Source organism: Ursus americanus, chromosome 20 (assembly GCF_024610735.1).
Source record: "Ursus americanus isolate L20-20 chromosome 20, mUrsAme1.1.p, whole genome shotgun sequence".
In the NCBI taxonomy this organism is placed as follows: Eukaryota; Metazoa; Chordata; class Mammalia; order Carnivora; family Ursidae; genus Ursus; species Ursus americanus.
The window spans coordinates 8,663,376-8,681,081 of NC_142146.1; the positions used below are offsets into that span (position 1 = coordinate 8,663,376).

The following is a 17,706-nucleotide window of genomic DNA, read 5'->3' on the forward strand; positions in this document are numbered from 1 at the left end:
GTGGGATGTGGCACATGTCAGAGCTGAGTAATCATTCAGATTTGCTGGGACATGACAGGGACCGTTGGAGCCGTTTCTGCAGCCCCAGGGTACATTTGTCTGTGACCTCCGTGTCACCAGCATGAGTGCCTTGGTACCCAAGAGGCAACCATGAAGTCTCCAAGCTCAGGGCCACCAGAGAGACAGGTAGGGCTAAGCCAGGTTAAAGGTGCAATCTCTGGCCCAGACGTCCTCCGCGGGAAGCCAGGCCGCGTTAGGGCAAGACCTGTGCAGAGAGCACATGTGGCTGGGTAGTTGGGCAGGAGAGGGGTGGGGACAGAGAGCTGTGTAGGGGAGTCCTTGTCTTGTTGCACAGGTAGGGAGGGCAAAGGCCCGGCCGGACGCTCGTTCCCGCCCCGTCTCCCGGCAGGCGGCGCCAGAGCGCAAGCCCGCGGGTGACACGGGTCCGGGAGTCCAGCCGGGCGGGGCGAGGGGCGGGCCCGGCGTCTCTGGGCGCTGGAGCGCGGCGACACTGCCGCCGTGGGAAGGACGGACGGACGCGCCCCCGGACCCTCCGCGGCCATGGCAGAGCACCCCGCTCGTCCCTGCTGCCTGGGCTGGGACTTCAGCACGCAGCAGGTACCGTCGCGGGCCCCGGGTACGGGCGGGGCAGGCCGTCTCCTCCGCGAAGCCGGGCGGGCTGGCTGGACCCGGGCGCGGGGAACCCTGGGCCGAGCGGCGGCGCGCCTCCCTCCCGGGCTTACTGGGGGGCGCCGGGGTCCCCTGCCCCGTCCTGTCTTGCCCGTGCCGCCCGCCCGCCAGATGCGGCCGCGACCGGGCCTGGACTAGGGCCCTCCCGGAAAGGGTGGGCGCCCCCTCCCCCAGCCCCGGCGAATCCCTCGGGCACGTAGCGGGAAGTGCCCGGAGCTGCCGGGGTCCCCGAAGCGCTCGCACGTCGTGAGCGCTGAGTGACAGGGACCCGAAGGAACTCGGCCGTGTAAGACTCCGGAACAAACAGACGGGTAGCCGTGCACAAAGACATAACCAGTGACCTGGAACCAGATCACTGCTTGAAACTTTTTTAGTTAGAATGGGCACGATATACGCATGAACTTTGTTCCACCCTGCGTTGGCACCAGCATGCCCAGGTCAACGTACCCGGCACTGCTGGCCCCAGGAGGGGCTGTACTGCTCCCAGGGCTCTGCAGACAGGAGGGCAGAGTCAGAATGCCTTCACACTGGGTGTGGGGTGCCAAGGGGCTCCTTTTCCTTAACTTGGGAAGAAATCAGCACAGGTGCAGTCAAACCCCAAGGTCTCCACCATGGGTCAGCTAGGCAGGCTTAGACCAATCCCTGACCAGAAAGTCCTGTGGGACTCTGCAGTCAGGTTGCCTTGCTGGGTCTCAGTGCCCATCTGTCCGAGAGAGGAGCTGTGCCCCAGAGTTTGAAGGTCTGCTCCATCCAGACCCGTGCAGCCCCAGACCATGATCATGGCCTATGGGAACAGCCCAGGGACCTTGTCTAGTCTCTCAGGTCCCTGCAGACAGGGTCCCCAGGGCATCTCCAAATGCTGCCTCTCATTCCTTCCCCTGGAGGGCTTACTGAGACCTCCTTGCCAAGTTCGGAAATCAGCTCATCTATGAACATTTGGTTCTAGAGGTCTTGGATTTGGTCGTTTAGGGGGCAGAGATTCCTTGAGCTGTATGGGTATTTCTACTTTGCCTCAGCCTCTTCATTTTGCCTGCTCTTTGGGTATGTTCCCAGAGGAGGCCTCTGTTGCCATGGTTACAGCGATGCACCCCAGCCTTCTGGAAGGTCTCCAGGCTGAGCCACTCACTAGGGTGCTGGGCTTCACCTGGTGACATTCCTACCCCTGGACCAGTGTAGAAGCTGAGGAAACTTCTATACACCACTTTAAAAAATGCCTTCCAGGTGAAAGTTGTTGCTGTTGATGCAGAGCTGAATGTGTTCTATGAGGACAGTGTGAATTTTGACAGAGACCTTCTAGAATATGGGTATGTACCTATACGTGTATGTGTATGTGTGTGTGTGTGGGGGGGTGGTTTTGGGGTCCTCCCTCAACCTTTTACATTCATAAACTACACCACTCTGGTGTTACATTGTGATTTGTGAGAAATACATATTTGGTCATTCAGATGGCCAGAATATATTTCTCACATGCATTTGGTCTTTATCCACAGTTCCTGGCTCACGGCTCCCAAAACCCTTGGAAGGTCCCAGTGTTGACAGTCATAAAGGTGTCTTTTTTTATGTTAATGGAGATGACTTTTGGACCCCACCCAGGTGCAGGGGCTGGTTGCCAAGAAGACCAACCATGTGATTAGAGGGTTGGAATTTTCAGCTGGAGTTTGAAAGGCCAATGGCCAATGACTTAGTCAATCCTGACTATGTAATGAAGCCTTCATAAGGACTCAAAAGAACTGGGTTCAGAGAGCTTCTGGGTTGGTGAACGTGTGGAGATTGGGCAGAGTGGCTTGCCTAGAAAGGATATGGAAGCTCCGTGCTCTTTCCCCATACCTCGCCCTGTGTATCTCTTTGTCTGGCTGTGGATTCCTGTCCTTTATCATGTCCTTTAATAAATTGGTAAACCTAAGTGCAAGTATCCTTGAGTTCTGTGAGCTGCTCAAGCAAATTAAAAGAACCTAAGGCCACTGGAACCAACAGTTTGCGGCTGATTGGTCAGAAGCACAGGCAACAGCCTAGGGCTTGCGCCAGGCATCTGAAGTGGGTGGGGAGGGCAGTCTTGTAGGACCGACCTCTTAACCTGTGGAATTTGATGTTGTCTCCGGTAGATAATGTCAGACCCTCTGCTGGTGTCTGAGAATTGCTTGGTGTTGTGTGTAGGGAACCACCTTCCCTTCTCCCGCCCCCCACCACATTGGAATTGCATCCAATAACCTAAGAGCTCATATCTGTAGATGTGGCTTCATCAAACCGCAGGCGTGGTGGTCTTGGTAGACCTCTCGGCAGCCCTTTGTCCTGTGCCCTGAATGTGTTCTCCATTCCTTCCCAATTCCACACACTCATTCATCCATACATGCAATAGGTATCTGTTGAGACTTGCTTTGTGTCATGCACCACGCTGGGTACTGGGATTTGATGGTGAACCAGAGATGTGGTCCTTACTCTCCCAGAGCTTTCTGTTGAGTAGGGGAGACTGATATCAATCAAGGAATCTCACAAAAGAATATTTGATTATAGACTCAGAGAAGGCCATTATAGGAAAGGAACTCACTTCTCCAAATGTTTATTATAAAGGAATGTGACCCAGACTTGGGGGGCAGTCAGGAAGGGTCCCTAAGGAAGTAGTGCTTTAGCCAAGGTCTGAGTGATTGGGGTTTGCCAGGTGATGGAAGGGAGAGAGCATCCCAGGAAGAAGGAGCTGTGTGTGCAAAGGCCCTGTGGCAAGAAAGAGCACTGCTTATTCAGAGAATTGAAGAAAGCCAGTGTGGCTGGGGAGTAGAGAGGTGGAGGCTGGGCTTGGTTACATAGGCCTTGGTACACAGTTTGTCTATATCCCAATACCTATGAACAGCCACTAAAGGACCATAGGGATGGGGGTAAGGTGTGACACGGTTTTATTTGTGTTTTGAAAAGATCTCTCTGGGTGCAGTGGGAGACCAGTTGGGGATTGGTCAGAATGAGTGTTGGGAGACTATGGAGGTTTTTCTAGATCTTCTGGATGGGAAATTATAGAGTCTTGGAGGAGAGAGCTGGGTGGTAAAATTGACAGGGCCTGGGGTAGAATTGAATGTGAGATGTGAAGGTGAGGTTTCTGGCTGGCTTTTTGGATGGATGGTAGACAGTGGAAGAGAGTTGGTTTTGGGGAGAAAGATCATGAGTTTAGCTGTTGAATTAGTTTGGGAGGGCTGTCAGAAAAAAATACCACAGACTGGGTGTTTTAAACAATAGAAATTAATTTTCCTATAGTTCCGGAGCCTGGAAGTCCTTGATCAAGGTGCTGGCTGGGTCAGTTTCCTGTGAGGCCTCTCTCCTTGGTTTGCAGATGGCTTCCTTCTTGCTGCCTGTCACATGGTCATCCTCTGCCCCTACATCCCTGGTGCCTCCACTGTGTTATTTGTGTCCCAATCTACTTTTATAAGGATACCAGTCATACAGGATTAGGGTCCACCCTAATGACTTCCTTATAAGGTAATTGCCCCCTTTTCAAGGCTCTTTTTCCAAATACAGTCACATTCTGAGGTACTAGGGATTAGGACGTCAATATATGAATTTGGGAAAATATAATTCAGTCCATGCAGCTGTGGGCTTGTTGATTCTGAGGTGGCTCTGAGAGGCCCTGGCGGAAGTGTCCCTCCACAACTGTTTTAGACATCACTTCTGGGGCACTTGGCTGGCTCAGTCAGTAGAGTGTGCAACTCTTGATCTCAGTGTTGTGAGTTCGAGCCCCTTGTTGGGTGTAGAGATTACTTAAAAATAAAATCTTAAAAAAAAAAAAGATATCACTTCCCTGCTGGCTCTTTGTGCACCGCCCACTGCTGATGACGCTGTGTGCCTCCTCTGAGCTGAGGCGGGAAGCCATCTTGCATTTGTAGTTGATATACTGCAGGCCATGTGTGTTTGAGTTTTGGTAGTTTGTATCTTTCAAGGAATTGTCCCATTTTATCTAAGCTATTACATTTATGGCTGTGGAGTTGTTCATAATATTCCTTTATTTTCCTTTGGTGTCTGTGGGGTCAGTAGTGATGACACTTCTATCATTTCTGATATTGATCATTGGTGTCTTCTCTCTTATTGTCTTGGTTAGCCAGGCCAGAGGTTTACCCATTTAATGATCTTTTTGAAAAGTCAGCTTTTGGTTTTGTTGATTTTCTCTGTTTTCCTCTTTTCATTTCCCATTGATCTGTGTTCTCATTTTCAGTGTTTCTTTTCTTCTGCTTGCTTTAAGATTGCATCGCTCCTCTTTCCTTTCCTGGAGTGGGAGCTTAGATTTTTTATTTTAACTCTTCTTTTCTAATATATGCATTTTAATCCTATAGGTTTCCCTCTAAGCACTGCTTTTGCTGTATCCCACAGACTTTGATGTTATATTTTCATTTTTATTTGGTTCAAAGTATTTTTTTAGTTTCTCTTGAGATGTCTTTGACTCGTGTTGTTGAGAAGGATATAGCTTAATCTCCAGATCTTAAAGTGATCTTTCTGTTCTGGATTTGTACTTTAATCTCTAATTATAGTATGAAAACACACTTCATATGATTTCTGTTCTTTTAAATTTTTAAAGTCTACCTCACTCTCTCTTTCGACTCAATGAGTCTATCAGTCCTCTCCATTAGGAAAAAAAAAGATACCCATACCCAAAATACAGAATTGCTTAGTATTGCTTTTTTACCCAGTTACGTTTTTAAGATCTTTCAAACCAAATATGTACAGATGCAGTTCATTCCTCCCCCACTGTGTTTTTTTTACAATTTTGTTGAGATATAATTGATGTACAGTAAACTGAACATATAAAATATGTACAGCTTTGTAAGTTTTTTTTTTTTTAAGATTTTATTTATTTATTTTTTGAGAGAGAGAGGGTACCTGAGAGAGAGCGTGAGCTGGGGAAGGGGCAGAGGGAGAGGGCGAAGCAGTCTCCCCACTGAGCAGGGAGCCCCATGAGGAGCTCTACTCCAGGACCCTGGGATCATGACCTGAGCCGAAAGCAAACACTTAACCGACTGAGCCACCCAGGCGCCCCAACTTTGTAAGTTTTGACATTGATGTTCCTCCTTGAGACTATCACCAGAATCACGATAATGAACATTCTCATCCCCCAGAAGTTTTCTTGTGCCCCTTTGAGTTTATTCCTCTTCCATACCCCGAGGTCCGTTTTCTATTACTATGGATTAGTTTGCACTTTCTAGAATTCTATATAAAGGGAATCATAATTATATATTCTTTTTAATCTGACTTTTAAACTCAGTATAATCATTTTGAGATTCGTCTGTGTCGTTACGTGTGTCAATAATTTGTTCTTCTCATTTCTCAGTAGGATTCCATTGGATGAATGGACCACAATTGTTTCATCCATTCATCTGATGAGGGCTATTTGGATTGTTTCCAGTTTTTTATTATTATAAATAAAGAGGCTATGAAACTAGATGTCTTAGTGTCAACGTAAGCTTTCATTTGTCTTGGAAATGAACGACTCAGGAATGGTTAAGTTGTATGGTAGATTTTTTTAAAAACTCTCATATTATTTTCCAAAGTGGTTGTTTTAATACAGGTATTTTGTTAATAGGCATCCCATATACTTGGTACATAATTTGAGAGAAACAAAAGGCATGCAGTGAAAAGTCTTAATCTCTCCATAATCTCATTTCTTCCCCCCCAACAGAAAACTTTCATTAGTTTTTTGTGTGTCCTTCCAGTGTTTTTTATCAAAATATAAGCAGACGTGAATATTTTTATTTTCTCCCCGACTCACACATCAGAAAGTTTACTGTACACACCATTGTGTACTTTGCTTTACTCATTTCACAATAATTAGGCTGTATTTCCACATCAGTACATAGAGCTTCTGTGTTTTCTTTTTTTTCAGAGAGAGAGAGGTTGTGATCTTGAGTGGGGGGAGGAGCAGAGGGCCAGGAAGAGAGAGAGAGAATCTTAAGCAGGTTTCCACTGAGCATAGAGCCTGACCAGGGCTGGATCTCACGACCCTGAGATCATGACCGGAGCTGAAACCGAGAGTTGGTTGCTTAACTGACTGAACCACCCAGGCACCCCTCTGCGTTTTTTTATAAGATGTGTACATGAAATTGAAGGGCTCTGGGTTGTTTGCGGTGAAAAATGATGTGAGTTACCTTACATATGGCATTACAGACATGTGCCGGTTTATCTGTAAAATAGAAGTTTGGAAATAGGAGGTGCCTGGTGGTTCAGTTGGTTGGCATCTAACTCTTGGCTTGGCTCAGGTTGTGATCTCATGGGTCACAGGGTTGAGCCCCAGGACAGGCTCTGCACTCAGCAGGGAGTCTGCTTGAAGATTCTCTCCCTCTGCCTCTCCCCTGACTCGCACACGCATGCACGCTCTCTCTCAGGTAAATAAATAAATCTTGTATTACTTTTTAAAAAATTTGTTAAGGTTTTATTTATTTATTTGTCAGGCAGAGAGAGAGAGCACAAGCAGGGGGAATGGCAGGCAGAGGGCGAAGCAGGCTCCCCGCTGAGCAAGGATCTGGATGGGAGACTGGATCCCAGGACCCTGGGGTCATGACTTGAGCCGAAGGCAGACGCTTAACCGACCGAGCAACCCGGGTGTCCCAATGAACAAATCTTTTTTTAAAAAGTTTGGAAATCGGATTGCTGGATCGAAGAGCAGATAGATTTGTAATTTGGGAAGATATGGCTAGACTGCCTCCCATAGGAATTGTGTTGATTTACGCCCCACCAGCAACGCCTGTGAGTGTCTGTTTCCCGCAGCACTGCCAGGCAGTGTGGCTGTGAAAGAGTCTTGCTCTTTGCCAGCCAGAGAGGTGAAAATGGTGTCTCTATGGGGATCTGCCTTGCATTTCTCTTATTATGAATGAAGGTGAGCATCTTTTCAAAGGTCGAAGGGCTACTTGAACTTTTTTTTTCTGTGAAGTGATTTTTCATGACCTTTGCCCATTTTTCTGTTGGATCGATTATTTCTAGGTGCTCTTCATATATTAGAAGAATGAGCTCTTTGTTGTTAAATGAATTGCAAATATGTTTCTCAGATTTTTGTTTGTTTTTGACTTGCGTGTGGGCGGTGGCACACAACACGGGGTTTTGTTTCCTGTGCTACTGCAATTCTCAGTCTTTTCCTGTTGCTTCCAGATTTCGAGTCACAGTTGGAAAGGCCTTCCTCATTCTGAGATTGTGAGGGAATTCACCTACGTTTTCTTCTAGTTCTTGAAGGGTTTCAGTTTTCTTCTATACAAATATTTGGAGTTTATCTAGGTGTATGGCATGACGTTTATATCCAGCTCCAGTTTTTTCCCGATGACTCTCCAGTTGTCTTAATACCATATTTTTAGAAGCCCGTCTTTACCTCGCTGATTTGAGATGTCAGCTTTCTATGCTAATTTCTGTGTACAGTTAGGTCGATGTCTGGGCATTTTCTTTTGTTCCATTGGTTGGGGGTCTGTTCATGAGCCAGCAATGTGTTGTTTTAGTGATTCCAGCTTTATAATATGATTTAATATCTAGAATTGTTGGTCCCCTCTGACTGCTCTACGGTGTCCATGGACATTCTTGTTTTTGTTTTTTTTAAGATTTTATTTATTTGTGAGAGAGAGAGAGCACAAGCAGGGAGCGGCAGGCAGGGGGAGAAGCAGGCTCCCCACTGAGCAAGGAGACTGATGTGGGGCTTGATACCAGGACCCTGGGATCATGATCTGAGCCAAAGGCAGACATTTAACTGACTGAGCCACCCAGGCGCCCCTATTGTTCTTTTTCGATATATACTTTAGAATCAGCTTTTAAAGTCCCAGAAAGCAAAATTGTTAATATTTTTATTGATATCATATTACATTTATAAATTAATAGTTGCAGAGAATGGGCAACTTTATGAGATTGAGTTTTCCTATCAAAGCATCAAAGCACATGTTTTGTCTGTTCCATTCGTTCCAGGCTTCTTTTGAATACTTCACATGGGTTTTGATATGGTTGACGTATGGATTGTGCACATTGGGATATGTTGCAGAAAGGACCATTCTTCCCCACCCCTCCCTACACCCAGGCCCTTTGCAATGTGACTTTGTAACTCCTTCAGTCAAGAGATGGGCGTCATTTCCTGACCTGTGGATTTTAACCAGTAGAACATGAGGGAAGTAACATTGTGCCACTTCTAGACCTAAGCTCAAGAAGGCCTTGCTGACGTCTGCCCTCATTCTTGGAACCCTGCCCAGCCACCACATGTGCTCAGGACAGCCTGCTGGAGAATGAGTGGCCGTTACCCCTGTATTCCCAGCTAAGAGAAGCAGCAGCTGGCCCCCAGAAGCAGAGCCCTCTAGCCCTCTAGCTACCGTTAGCCGACACACAGAGAGAGCCCAGCTGAGCCCAGCCCAGTGCCCCAGAACTGAGAGCTAAATGAGCTTAGTAGTAAGTCACTTAGCTGTGAAGTGGTTTGTAACAAGGCAAAACCACCTGGTACCTATAATTCATTTTAAACTTCTTTCTGACTGTCCTTTTTACTAATGTAAATGGGGACTTTTGTAGTGATTGACCAACGATCTACCAGACTTCTTTCCTTCTCCTCCTGCCTTCCTTGCAATTTTTTTTGCCGTGTGACTTGAGTCCTAACCAGCAGAACATGGGAGAAACTGAACAGGCCTCTCTATGAGATCATACGACCCCCACTGTGATCCTCTGCCCTGTGCCTTCCGGGGTCCTGTGGCTGGATGCGAGTGTCCAGGGCAGCCTCGGAAACCACTTGGAAGCTGAGAAGAGCCCCTGTCCTCCTGGGTCCCTGAATCACTGTGGGGAACAGAGCCCCCCCGTACTCCGCATTCCTGGTCCCCAGCACACCACTGATGATGCTTTACGTGAGAGCTAACCTGCCACTGTGTCAAGCCGTGGAAATTAACTAATACAGGGTCATCCCCCCCATCATATCTTCTTTTTTTTCTTTTTTTAAAAAAAAGCTCTATCGAGATAGAATTCATATACCAAAAAATTCGCTCTTTTAAAATGTACAGTTCAGTGGTTTTTAATATACTCATCGAGCTGTGTCACAATCTCCACTATTCAATTTTAGAACATTTTTATCTCCTCAAAAAGAAACCCCATATCCACTAGCAGCCCCTCCCTATGCCCCCTCCTCCAGCCATGGCAACCACAGTCTCTGTGGATTCGCCTATTCTGAACATTTCTTATCAATGGATTTATGCAATATGTGGTAATTTTCAGAAGTTTCTTTCACTTAGCATAATGTTTCCAAAGTTTATGTTGTATGAGATCAGTACTTCGTTCCTTTCTGTGCATACTCAGTAATGTCCATTGTATGGGTGGTAGCACATTTTGTTTACCCCTATGTCAGTTGGCAGATAGCCCAGTCTTCGGCTATCATGAATAATCCTGCTATGAACATTCATGGATGTTATAGACTAAATCGTGTCCCCCTCCCGGCCCCTGAAAAACCATGTTGAATCCCTAGCCTCCAATGGCGCTGTATTTGGACATAGGACCTTTAGGGAAGTAATTAAGGGAAATGAGGTCATAAGGGTGGGGCTCTAATCTAATAGGACTGGTGTCCTTATAAGAGGAAGATACCTCTCTCTCTCTGTCTCTCTCTTTCTCTCTCTCCCTGAGTATGCACAGAGGAAAGGCCATGGGAGGACATGGCGAGAAGGTGGCCATCTGCACATAGGAAGAATGCTTTCACCAGAAACCAAATTTGCCAGCACCTTGATCATGGGCTTCTAGCCTCCAGAACTGTGACGACATGATGCCCGTTGTTTAAACTCCGTCTGTGGTATTCGTTACGGCAGCCCGAGCTGACCAATCTAGTGTGCAAGTGTTTGTGTGGACAAGTGTTTTTGCTTCCACTGGGTATATACCTAGGAGTGGAATGAATGGGTCCTATGGTAACTCTATGTTCAACATTTGGAGGAACTGACAGGCTTTTCCAAAGCAACGGTACCATTTTATGTTCCCACGGGTGGTGTAGGAGGGTTGCAGTTTCTCCAGTTTCTCCATGTTGCCAACATTTGTTTCTTGCTGTTCTTCTGATTATAGGTTAGAGCCGTGTTAATGGGCGTGGAATCGTTGTGGTTTCGATTTGCCTCCTTCTAACGACCAGTGATGTTGAGGATGTTTGGCCACTTGTGTATCTTCTTTGGAGAAATGTCCACTTGGGTCCTTGGCCCGTTTTTCCCAACTGCGTTATTTGTCGTTTTATTACTGAGTTGTAAAAGTTTCTTTAGATAGTCTGGATACAAGCCTCTTATCAGACCTACGATTTCAAAACTTTTTTCCCATTTCTGTGGGTTATCTTTTCAGTTTCTTGATGGTCCTTTGAAACGAAAGTTTTAAATTTTGATCGTCTATTTAATCTATTTTTTTCTTTTGTTGCCTGTACTTTGGTACAGTATGTGTTAGGTTTTGGTATTGATTTTATATTTATTTCATAAAAAGAATTGGAAAATTCCAAGGTACCCTGGACAATTTAAATAATATTAGAAATACTTGTTTTTTTTTTAAAGGTTTGGGAGCATTTTTCTGTGAAACCATTTGGGCCTGGGGCTTTGGCAGGTGTGGGGAGCTCCAGTCTCGCCTCCTAGCAGAAATTGCCAATTTTAAGTAGTTAAATACAGGTAGACTGTTTGGTTGCCATTATCATGTGTTTTGTAAAGGCAACATTTTTTTCCGGTGGTTTTTATGGTCTATAGGAAAGTTTGTTGCTCTTTTTCACTTTTTTTCTTAATAGTATCTTTTTTAAAATGTCACTGTTATTTGTTATAATTTGTGTTTTTAAAAAGGACATCCAGGGGCACCTGGGTGGCACAGTGGTTAGGCGTCTGCCTTCGGCTCAGGGCGTGATCCCGGCGTTGTGGGATCGAGCCCCACATCAGGCTCCTCCGCTAGGAGCCTGCTTCTTCCTCTCCCACTCCCCCTGCTTGAGTTCCCTCTCTCGCTGGCTGTCTCTATCTGTCAAATAAATAAATAAAATCTTTAAAAAAAAATAAAAAGGACATCCATTAAAATGTACAATTCAGTGCATTTTGATAGAGGCAGACCTATAGCCGGGAAAGTACCACCAAAATTGAGATTCAGACTGTCTACGTGGCTCCCAGAAGACTCTTTGTGTCCCTTTGCATTCCCCGCTGGACTTAGGAAACCACTGACCTGCTTTTTCACAACAGGTGGATTTGCGCTTTCTAGCCCGTTATATACACAGCATCATGTCCTACGGACTCTTTTCTGCCTGGCTTCCTTCACTCAGCATGATTATTGGAGATTCATCTCTGTTGGTGGTTGTATCTACAGTTCACTTTATTATTATTGTTGTTGTTGTTGTGTAGTACTCCACCACACACACACACACACACACACACACACACCCCACAATTTATCCATTCACTGGCTTAGGGACACCTGAGTTGACTCCCATTTTCTATTGTTACAAAGAAGGCTGCTGTGGAAACTCGTGTACAAACCTGTCTATGAACTTAAACTTTCATTTCCCTTGGCTGGATAATTAGGAATAGAATGTCTGGAGCACATGATTATCTCACAGTATCTTGCTATGGATTCTGAGCCTGGTTGTTTGTTTGTTTGTTTTTTAAAGATTTTATTTATTTATTTATTTGAGAGAGAGATTGAGAGAATGAGTGGGGGGAGAGGCAAAGGGAGAAGAGCAGGGACTCCCCGGGCTCCATCCCAGGACCCTGGGATCATGACCTGAGCCGAAGGCAGGTGCTTAACCGACTGAGCCACCCAGGCGCCCTGTTGTTGTTGTTTAAACTCGTCATTGAGGAGCTCCTGGGAGGCTCAGGCAGTTCAGCGACTGCCTTCAGCTCAGGTCATGATCTCAGGGTCCTCGGGTCAGGCCCTGTGTCGGGCTCCCTGCTCAGCTTCTCCCTCTCCCTCTGTGCTCTTTTTCTCTCTCAAGTAAATAAATAAAATCTTTAAAAATAAAGATAAACTTATCATTGAAAGGGTTGGGTTTTGTCAAATCAGTTATTTGCACAAGGGCCGTATAGGGGGGCGAGGGTAGGGAGAGGGTCCAGGCAACTTTCCAGGCTTTCAGTCCGAGGACTGCCTGGTCTGATAGCGAAGAACTTTTCCTGCAGACACAGAACCTCTGTGCAGCACATTCCTTCTACCTCTCCACACCCAGTGGGCTTGGGAAGGTTTTAATCCAACCCTGCACCCCCTAGTTCCCTCACGGCCACAGCACCAAGTGACACCATGCCTGCCTTCCAGGGTGAGCCCCTCATATTTAGAAGGCTTGTTTTTGCTGGTGTTTTCTGAGAGTTGTCACCCCTGAGCAATTTCCAGGACTTTTCTTTCCATTCTTGCCAGCACTGTTCAGTCTTGTTCAATTTAGAGTTCCCACCGAGGTTGGGGAAGGGGCATTTCTCCTTCCACTGGAGGGATCCGGGGTCTTTCCCCACCAGGCCCCCGCCCAAGGCCCTGTCCAGCACTCTGTCTTGTTCTCCTTGTAGGACTCAGGGTGGAGTTCACGTTCACGAGGACGGGCTGACAGTGACCTCTCCTGTCCTGATGTGGGTCCAGGTAAGCACAAGGATCCCTGACACTCTGTTGAGACCAGGTCCTCATTGGGAAATGGAGGTCGGCCTGGCTCCTCGAGCTAGATGCAGCCTCAGCCAAGCAGAGAGGACGTGGAAAGGGCTCGCAGGTCTGGTGCCAGAGCACTTGTAGGCCCTGTAACTGTCTTGAGAATACCGCCTTTCCCAAACCTTTGCCAAACAGTCTGCGGAGGCTTCGTGGCCACCCTTGTACCCTGAGACCCAGACACAGCACTGGCTTCTCAGTGTTCAGGCTCAGATGGACCCCAAGCCAGGCCTGCCTGCTTAGGACCGACAAGAAAGGAAGATGCCTGTTGCCAAATATGAGTGACCCATGGAGCCACGGGACCAGGGGTATGACCACTACAGACCAGCAGGACAGGGCTGTGTCGGCCTCGGGGGTCCGGAGACCCTGAAACTGGAAGCCAGCCAAAGGCAGTGCTTAGTGTGTCTGCCAAAGCGGGTCAGTCCTCCAATACCTGGTTAAGCAATTCCCTCTCCTAAATTCTTTCTGTAAAGATAACAAGTGTAATTAAAAAAAAAAATTTTTTTTTAAATCAACTTGACCCTGACTCATACTGGAGGACTGAGGTAAAGGACAGCTTTCCACCAGACAGGCCAACTGGAATGTACTTCCTAGGGCTGAGGCAGACCAAGGGACAGTGGGGGTGACAGGCAAGAGTCGGTATCTAGAGGTCCCAGCGATAATGTCAGGGGCTTCGGATAGGTTGGAGCCTTGGGGTGATGAGCAGTGCATAGAGAGCCATGCGTGGGAGTGGAGTCACATGATTTCTAATCGTGAGCAGTCCCCCAGGATTGGACCTGTTCTAGCTTTGCCAGTCCCCCTTCCAGCTGTGCCCCACTCCCTGCTCGAGGTTTGGCGCGGAGGGCTGAGCCGGCAGCCACAGCCAGGGCTGCGAGAGGAGCCCTCCCAGCACAGAGCGGGGAAGGTGGAGTCAGGTCAGAGCTCCAGTGGCTGCTCTGCCCTCAAGGGAAACGCAGCCTGGCGTGAATCTCTAATTCCTGCCCTGAAATCTTAGGAGGGCGTCAGGCTCTGCTGGGCTGCTCCGTCTATCCCACACTTGGGGTCTTCCAAGAAAGAAAATTGCACCCAGATGGTGGAGGGTGGAATGGGGATGGGGACAGATGGCCACCATCTCCACCTACTCCTTCAGCCTGGTGCTCCTGGACACACGGAGTCTAGGCCTGGTCCCCTCTCCGAGGGGGGCCGTCTCCTGTGCTCTTCACTTCTCTGCTGCAGTGGAGTCACACCAGCAGTCCAGTGGGTAGAAAGTGCAAATGAAAGAAACCACGATTTGATCCTCCTTGTTTTTGCTCTTCCTGAGTGCTTGGAAGTCCCAAATTGGAGAAGCAGAATTTGAGGGACGAGTGGTTTCTGATTCCATTTATTTAAATGTTTTTTACCATGGTTCATCTTTTTCTGTGATTGGTGCCTACTTTAATGAATTATTCCAGTGCTTATATATCCCAAGCCATCGGCTCTTTCACATCTCCGGGGTCATGGTAAGCATTTCAGTGCTGAGGCCCATGGGTTTGCATGACTTAGTGGTTCGGGACCATCATGGTGGGCTCTTTGTCTTCTCAGGCTCTGGATATCATCTTGGAGAGGATGAAGGCTTCGGGCTTCGACTTCTCTCAAGTTCTCGCCCTATCTGGGGCGGGCCAGGTTGGTCTGCGGCAGCCTCCCTGTGGTGTGTGGGGCGGCCGTCGGGCAGGGGTGCGGGGGTCCCCTGGAGGGAATGCTGCTTTCTGAGAGCCGCCGCACACATTCCGCGGTTGGTAAGGACCCCTGCCGCTCTTCTGCCTTGGAGAACGTAGAGCTTGCCTCCTTGCTGAAGGATCTGAGGCGGCTGGTAGCGTGAAGCATTATACAGAGCACTGGGTAAGGAGGAACCAGAGAGAGGTCCTCTAACGGGGTGGAGGAAGCATTTGACGTGCACTTATGATGCGGCCTGGGAGCACTAACATTGCTTTTCTGTTTCCTGGAAGTAGAAGCAGTCAGAAATTATACTCCTAATGATAGCAGTTTAGTAGTAGCAATATTAGTAAAAATAATAACAAAACACACTGACTGAGCACTTGGGGCAGGCCAGGTGCAGTGCCAGGCGTTTCACCTATACTGTTTTTTTTTCTTTTTAGAAAGAGAGAGAGAGAGAGAGAGCACGCACGAACAGGGGGAGGGGCAGAGAGAGAGAGAATCTCAGGCAGACTGCGCGCCCTGTGCAGAGCCTGACGTGGGGCTCACAACCCTGAGATCATGACCTGAGCTGAAACCAAGAGTCTGCTGCTTAACCCACTGAGCCACCTAGGCGCCCCTTATGTATACTGTTTGACCTAATCGTTATGATGATTTTATATATTATGTCAGGGCGCGTTTAGTACGGGAATTCTGTGTCTGCTGCCTGGCTCTGTGCCCTGGCCTGCCATGTAAATACACAGTGCATAACCACTTCGTTTAAGTTTTAGCTACTGCCTTTAGTACCATTGCCATTTACATGGGGACACTGAGGCACTGATGTCACTTACCCAAGGTCACACAGCTGCCTGGAGGAGGAGTCAGGACCCAAGCTGAGTCTTATCCTCCGAATCACTTTGCTCCATGGTGGATTAGCCTGCTTTCACATCCTCCTTACACAACACTTACTAATTTTTCTGAAGCCACCTCTTCTCCCCAACCCCCCAACCTAACAGGAATTTAATGCTCCTGTCCTTGTTAAACAGATTCCCTGGGGGATCTCTTCCACCTCGCTCATCTGAGCCCCAGGCTGGGATACTCTCTCCCTCCTGGGCATCCCCTGATCCCATGCTAGGTGTCCCGAGAACACCTCCAACTTACCATGTGCTAGACTGAGTGCTGTCTCTTACAACTCGTCTTGACCCCACGTCCAAGGGGTCCCCGTCTCCTGTTGATTTGTTACATGACTCTTGAATCTACTGCCTCTTCTCCAATCCTGCCTCTTTTGCCCCAGCCTGAATATCTGTGATTTTTCTCTGGGCCTCTACTTGGGCCTCCCTGCCTCCCATATACCTTCTCCATGACTCCCCCAAACGCTTTCATACATTCAGCCCTAGCCATGTTACTCCCCCGCTAATCCAGAGTTCCCATACCTCCAAGATAAGCCCCCCACGTCCTGAGCATGGATGTCCAGCTCCTGGTGTCCAGGCTGCCACCTCCCCCTCTAGGCCCCACCACCTCCGTCCTGCCCGAGACTCAGCCCACTCTGTAGAATGCCACCGCTCCCCGCACCTGCCAGCCTCTCTCAGCTGTGCTTGCTCTCCTTGTGGAGCACCCACGCACTCAGCTCTGGCTCCTTTCCTGCTAATCATGTCCCCTTCTACCAGCTCGTTCAGTGCCCCTCCGCTGTGTCCCCACTCCCCTGCCACTGCACATGCATAGGGTTTTGTAATTCTGTGTTTGTGTCTTCTCCCTGACTCAACTACAGTATTGTAGAGAATAGGGACAGTACTATTCTATTCATCTGTTCCATTGCCCGCCGTGGTCTAGGTGCTCAATAAATGGTTGTCGAATGAATGAACGGCTAACTGAATACAGGAATGAATTTCAGGTAATATTATGAGCAATATATTTAAGTACAGTTTTACAAGGATACCAAAGTCCAAACCACTAATTCTTTCTCGGACCCTTCCTAAAGTTTTGAGGTAGACAGGACAGAGTTCTCATTTTCTAGAGATGAAAACCAAGTCTCAGAAAGGGAATGAGTTCCGTGAGTAAGAAGTGGCAGGGGCAGGCCTGGAGCCAGTTCTTTGGGGTGTGGTCTGGAGTCTTCCTGTGTCTCCGGGAGGTGAGCCCAGTGTGTGGCCATGTGAACATGTGCTTGGGTTTTCCCTTGACAGCAACATGGAAGTGTATACTGGAAGACTGGGGCCAGCGGGGTGCTGACAAGCCTGTCACCAGACCTCCTGTTGCATAAGCAGCTGCAGGTAACCGTGTGGAGAAGGGACCAAGCCCCTGCAGGCCCTGAAGTCTGGGGCTTTTGTGCATTTGTCAAGGGTATAGGAACTTGGCTCAGGCAGTAGTGTAGTGACCATGGTCTACCCTGCTTCCCGCTGGACATAGCTGTGTCTGGACAGAGGGTCGGGTGCTAACAGCCCTCGTCACGGGTCCCTTCCTGCCAGGCATGGCTCTGGCTAGTTTCCCCCTCAGAGATCTCCCTTTGGGCCACGATACCTCCTGGTGGTGCTGGGAAGCAGGCCCTGTCTTCTCCATGTTTCCCCGCTCCAAATGCCCCTGGGAAACTGCACTTTGCTGCAGCTCTAGCCCTCCCCTGCTCATCTCTAGTGTTGCCTGTGGTGCTCAGGTGTCCAGAACCTTCTACCCTGGGCTTTCTGGGGAGAGACACTGCTGAGCCAGGCTGAGGTTTGGGCGGGAAGGGCTTGCCCGCGGGTCTTCCAAGGTCACATCCAGGAAGGAGGTACCCACCCCTGCTGTGACTGGCCATGGAAC

General features: G+C 48.2%; 1 protein-coding gene across 3 annotated transcripts in view; it reads left to right on the forward strand.

The window, feature by feature from the left end:
• The first annotated feature begins 463 nt into the window (after nucleotides 1–463).
• Nucleotides 464–17,706, forward strand: part of XYLB (xylulokinase) — a 53,349-nt gene continuing 36,106 nt past the window's right edge. For 2 of the 3 annotated variants that reach the window (XR_006779797.2, XM_087870101.1), the window contains exons 1-5: nucleotides 464–618; nucleotides 1,912–1,994; nucleotides 13,137–13,206; nucleotides 14,827–14,907; nucleotides 17,097–17,183. Coding sequence is in view for 2 of the 3 variants with exons in the window: in XM_087870101.1 (XP_087726227.1) it covers nucleotides 562–618; nucleotides 1,912–1,994; nucleotides 13,137–13,206; nucleotides 14,827–14,907; nucleotides 17,097–17,183 (378 nt within the window). In the remaining variant the exon portion in view is untranslated. The remainder of the gene's footprint in view (nucleotides 619–1,911; nucleotides 1,995–13,136; nucleotides 13,207–14,826; nucleotides 14,908–17,096; nucleotides 17,184–17,706) is intronic. The other variant, XM_045798225.2, reaches the window with a different exon arrangement.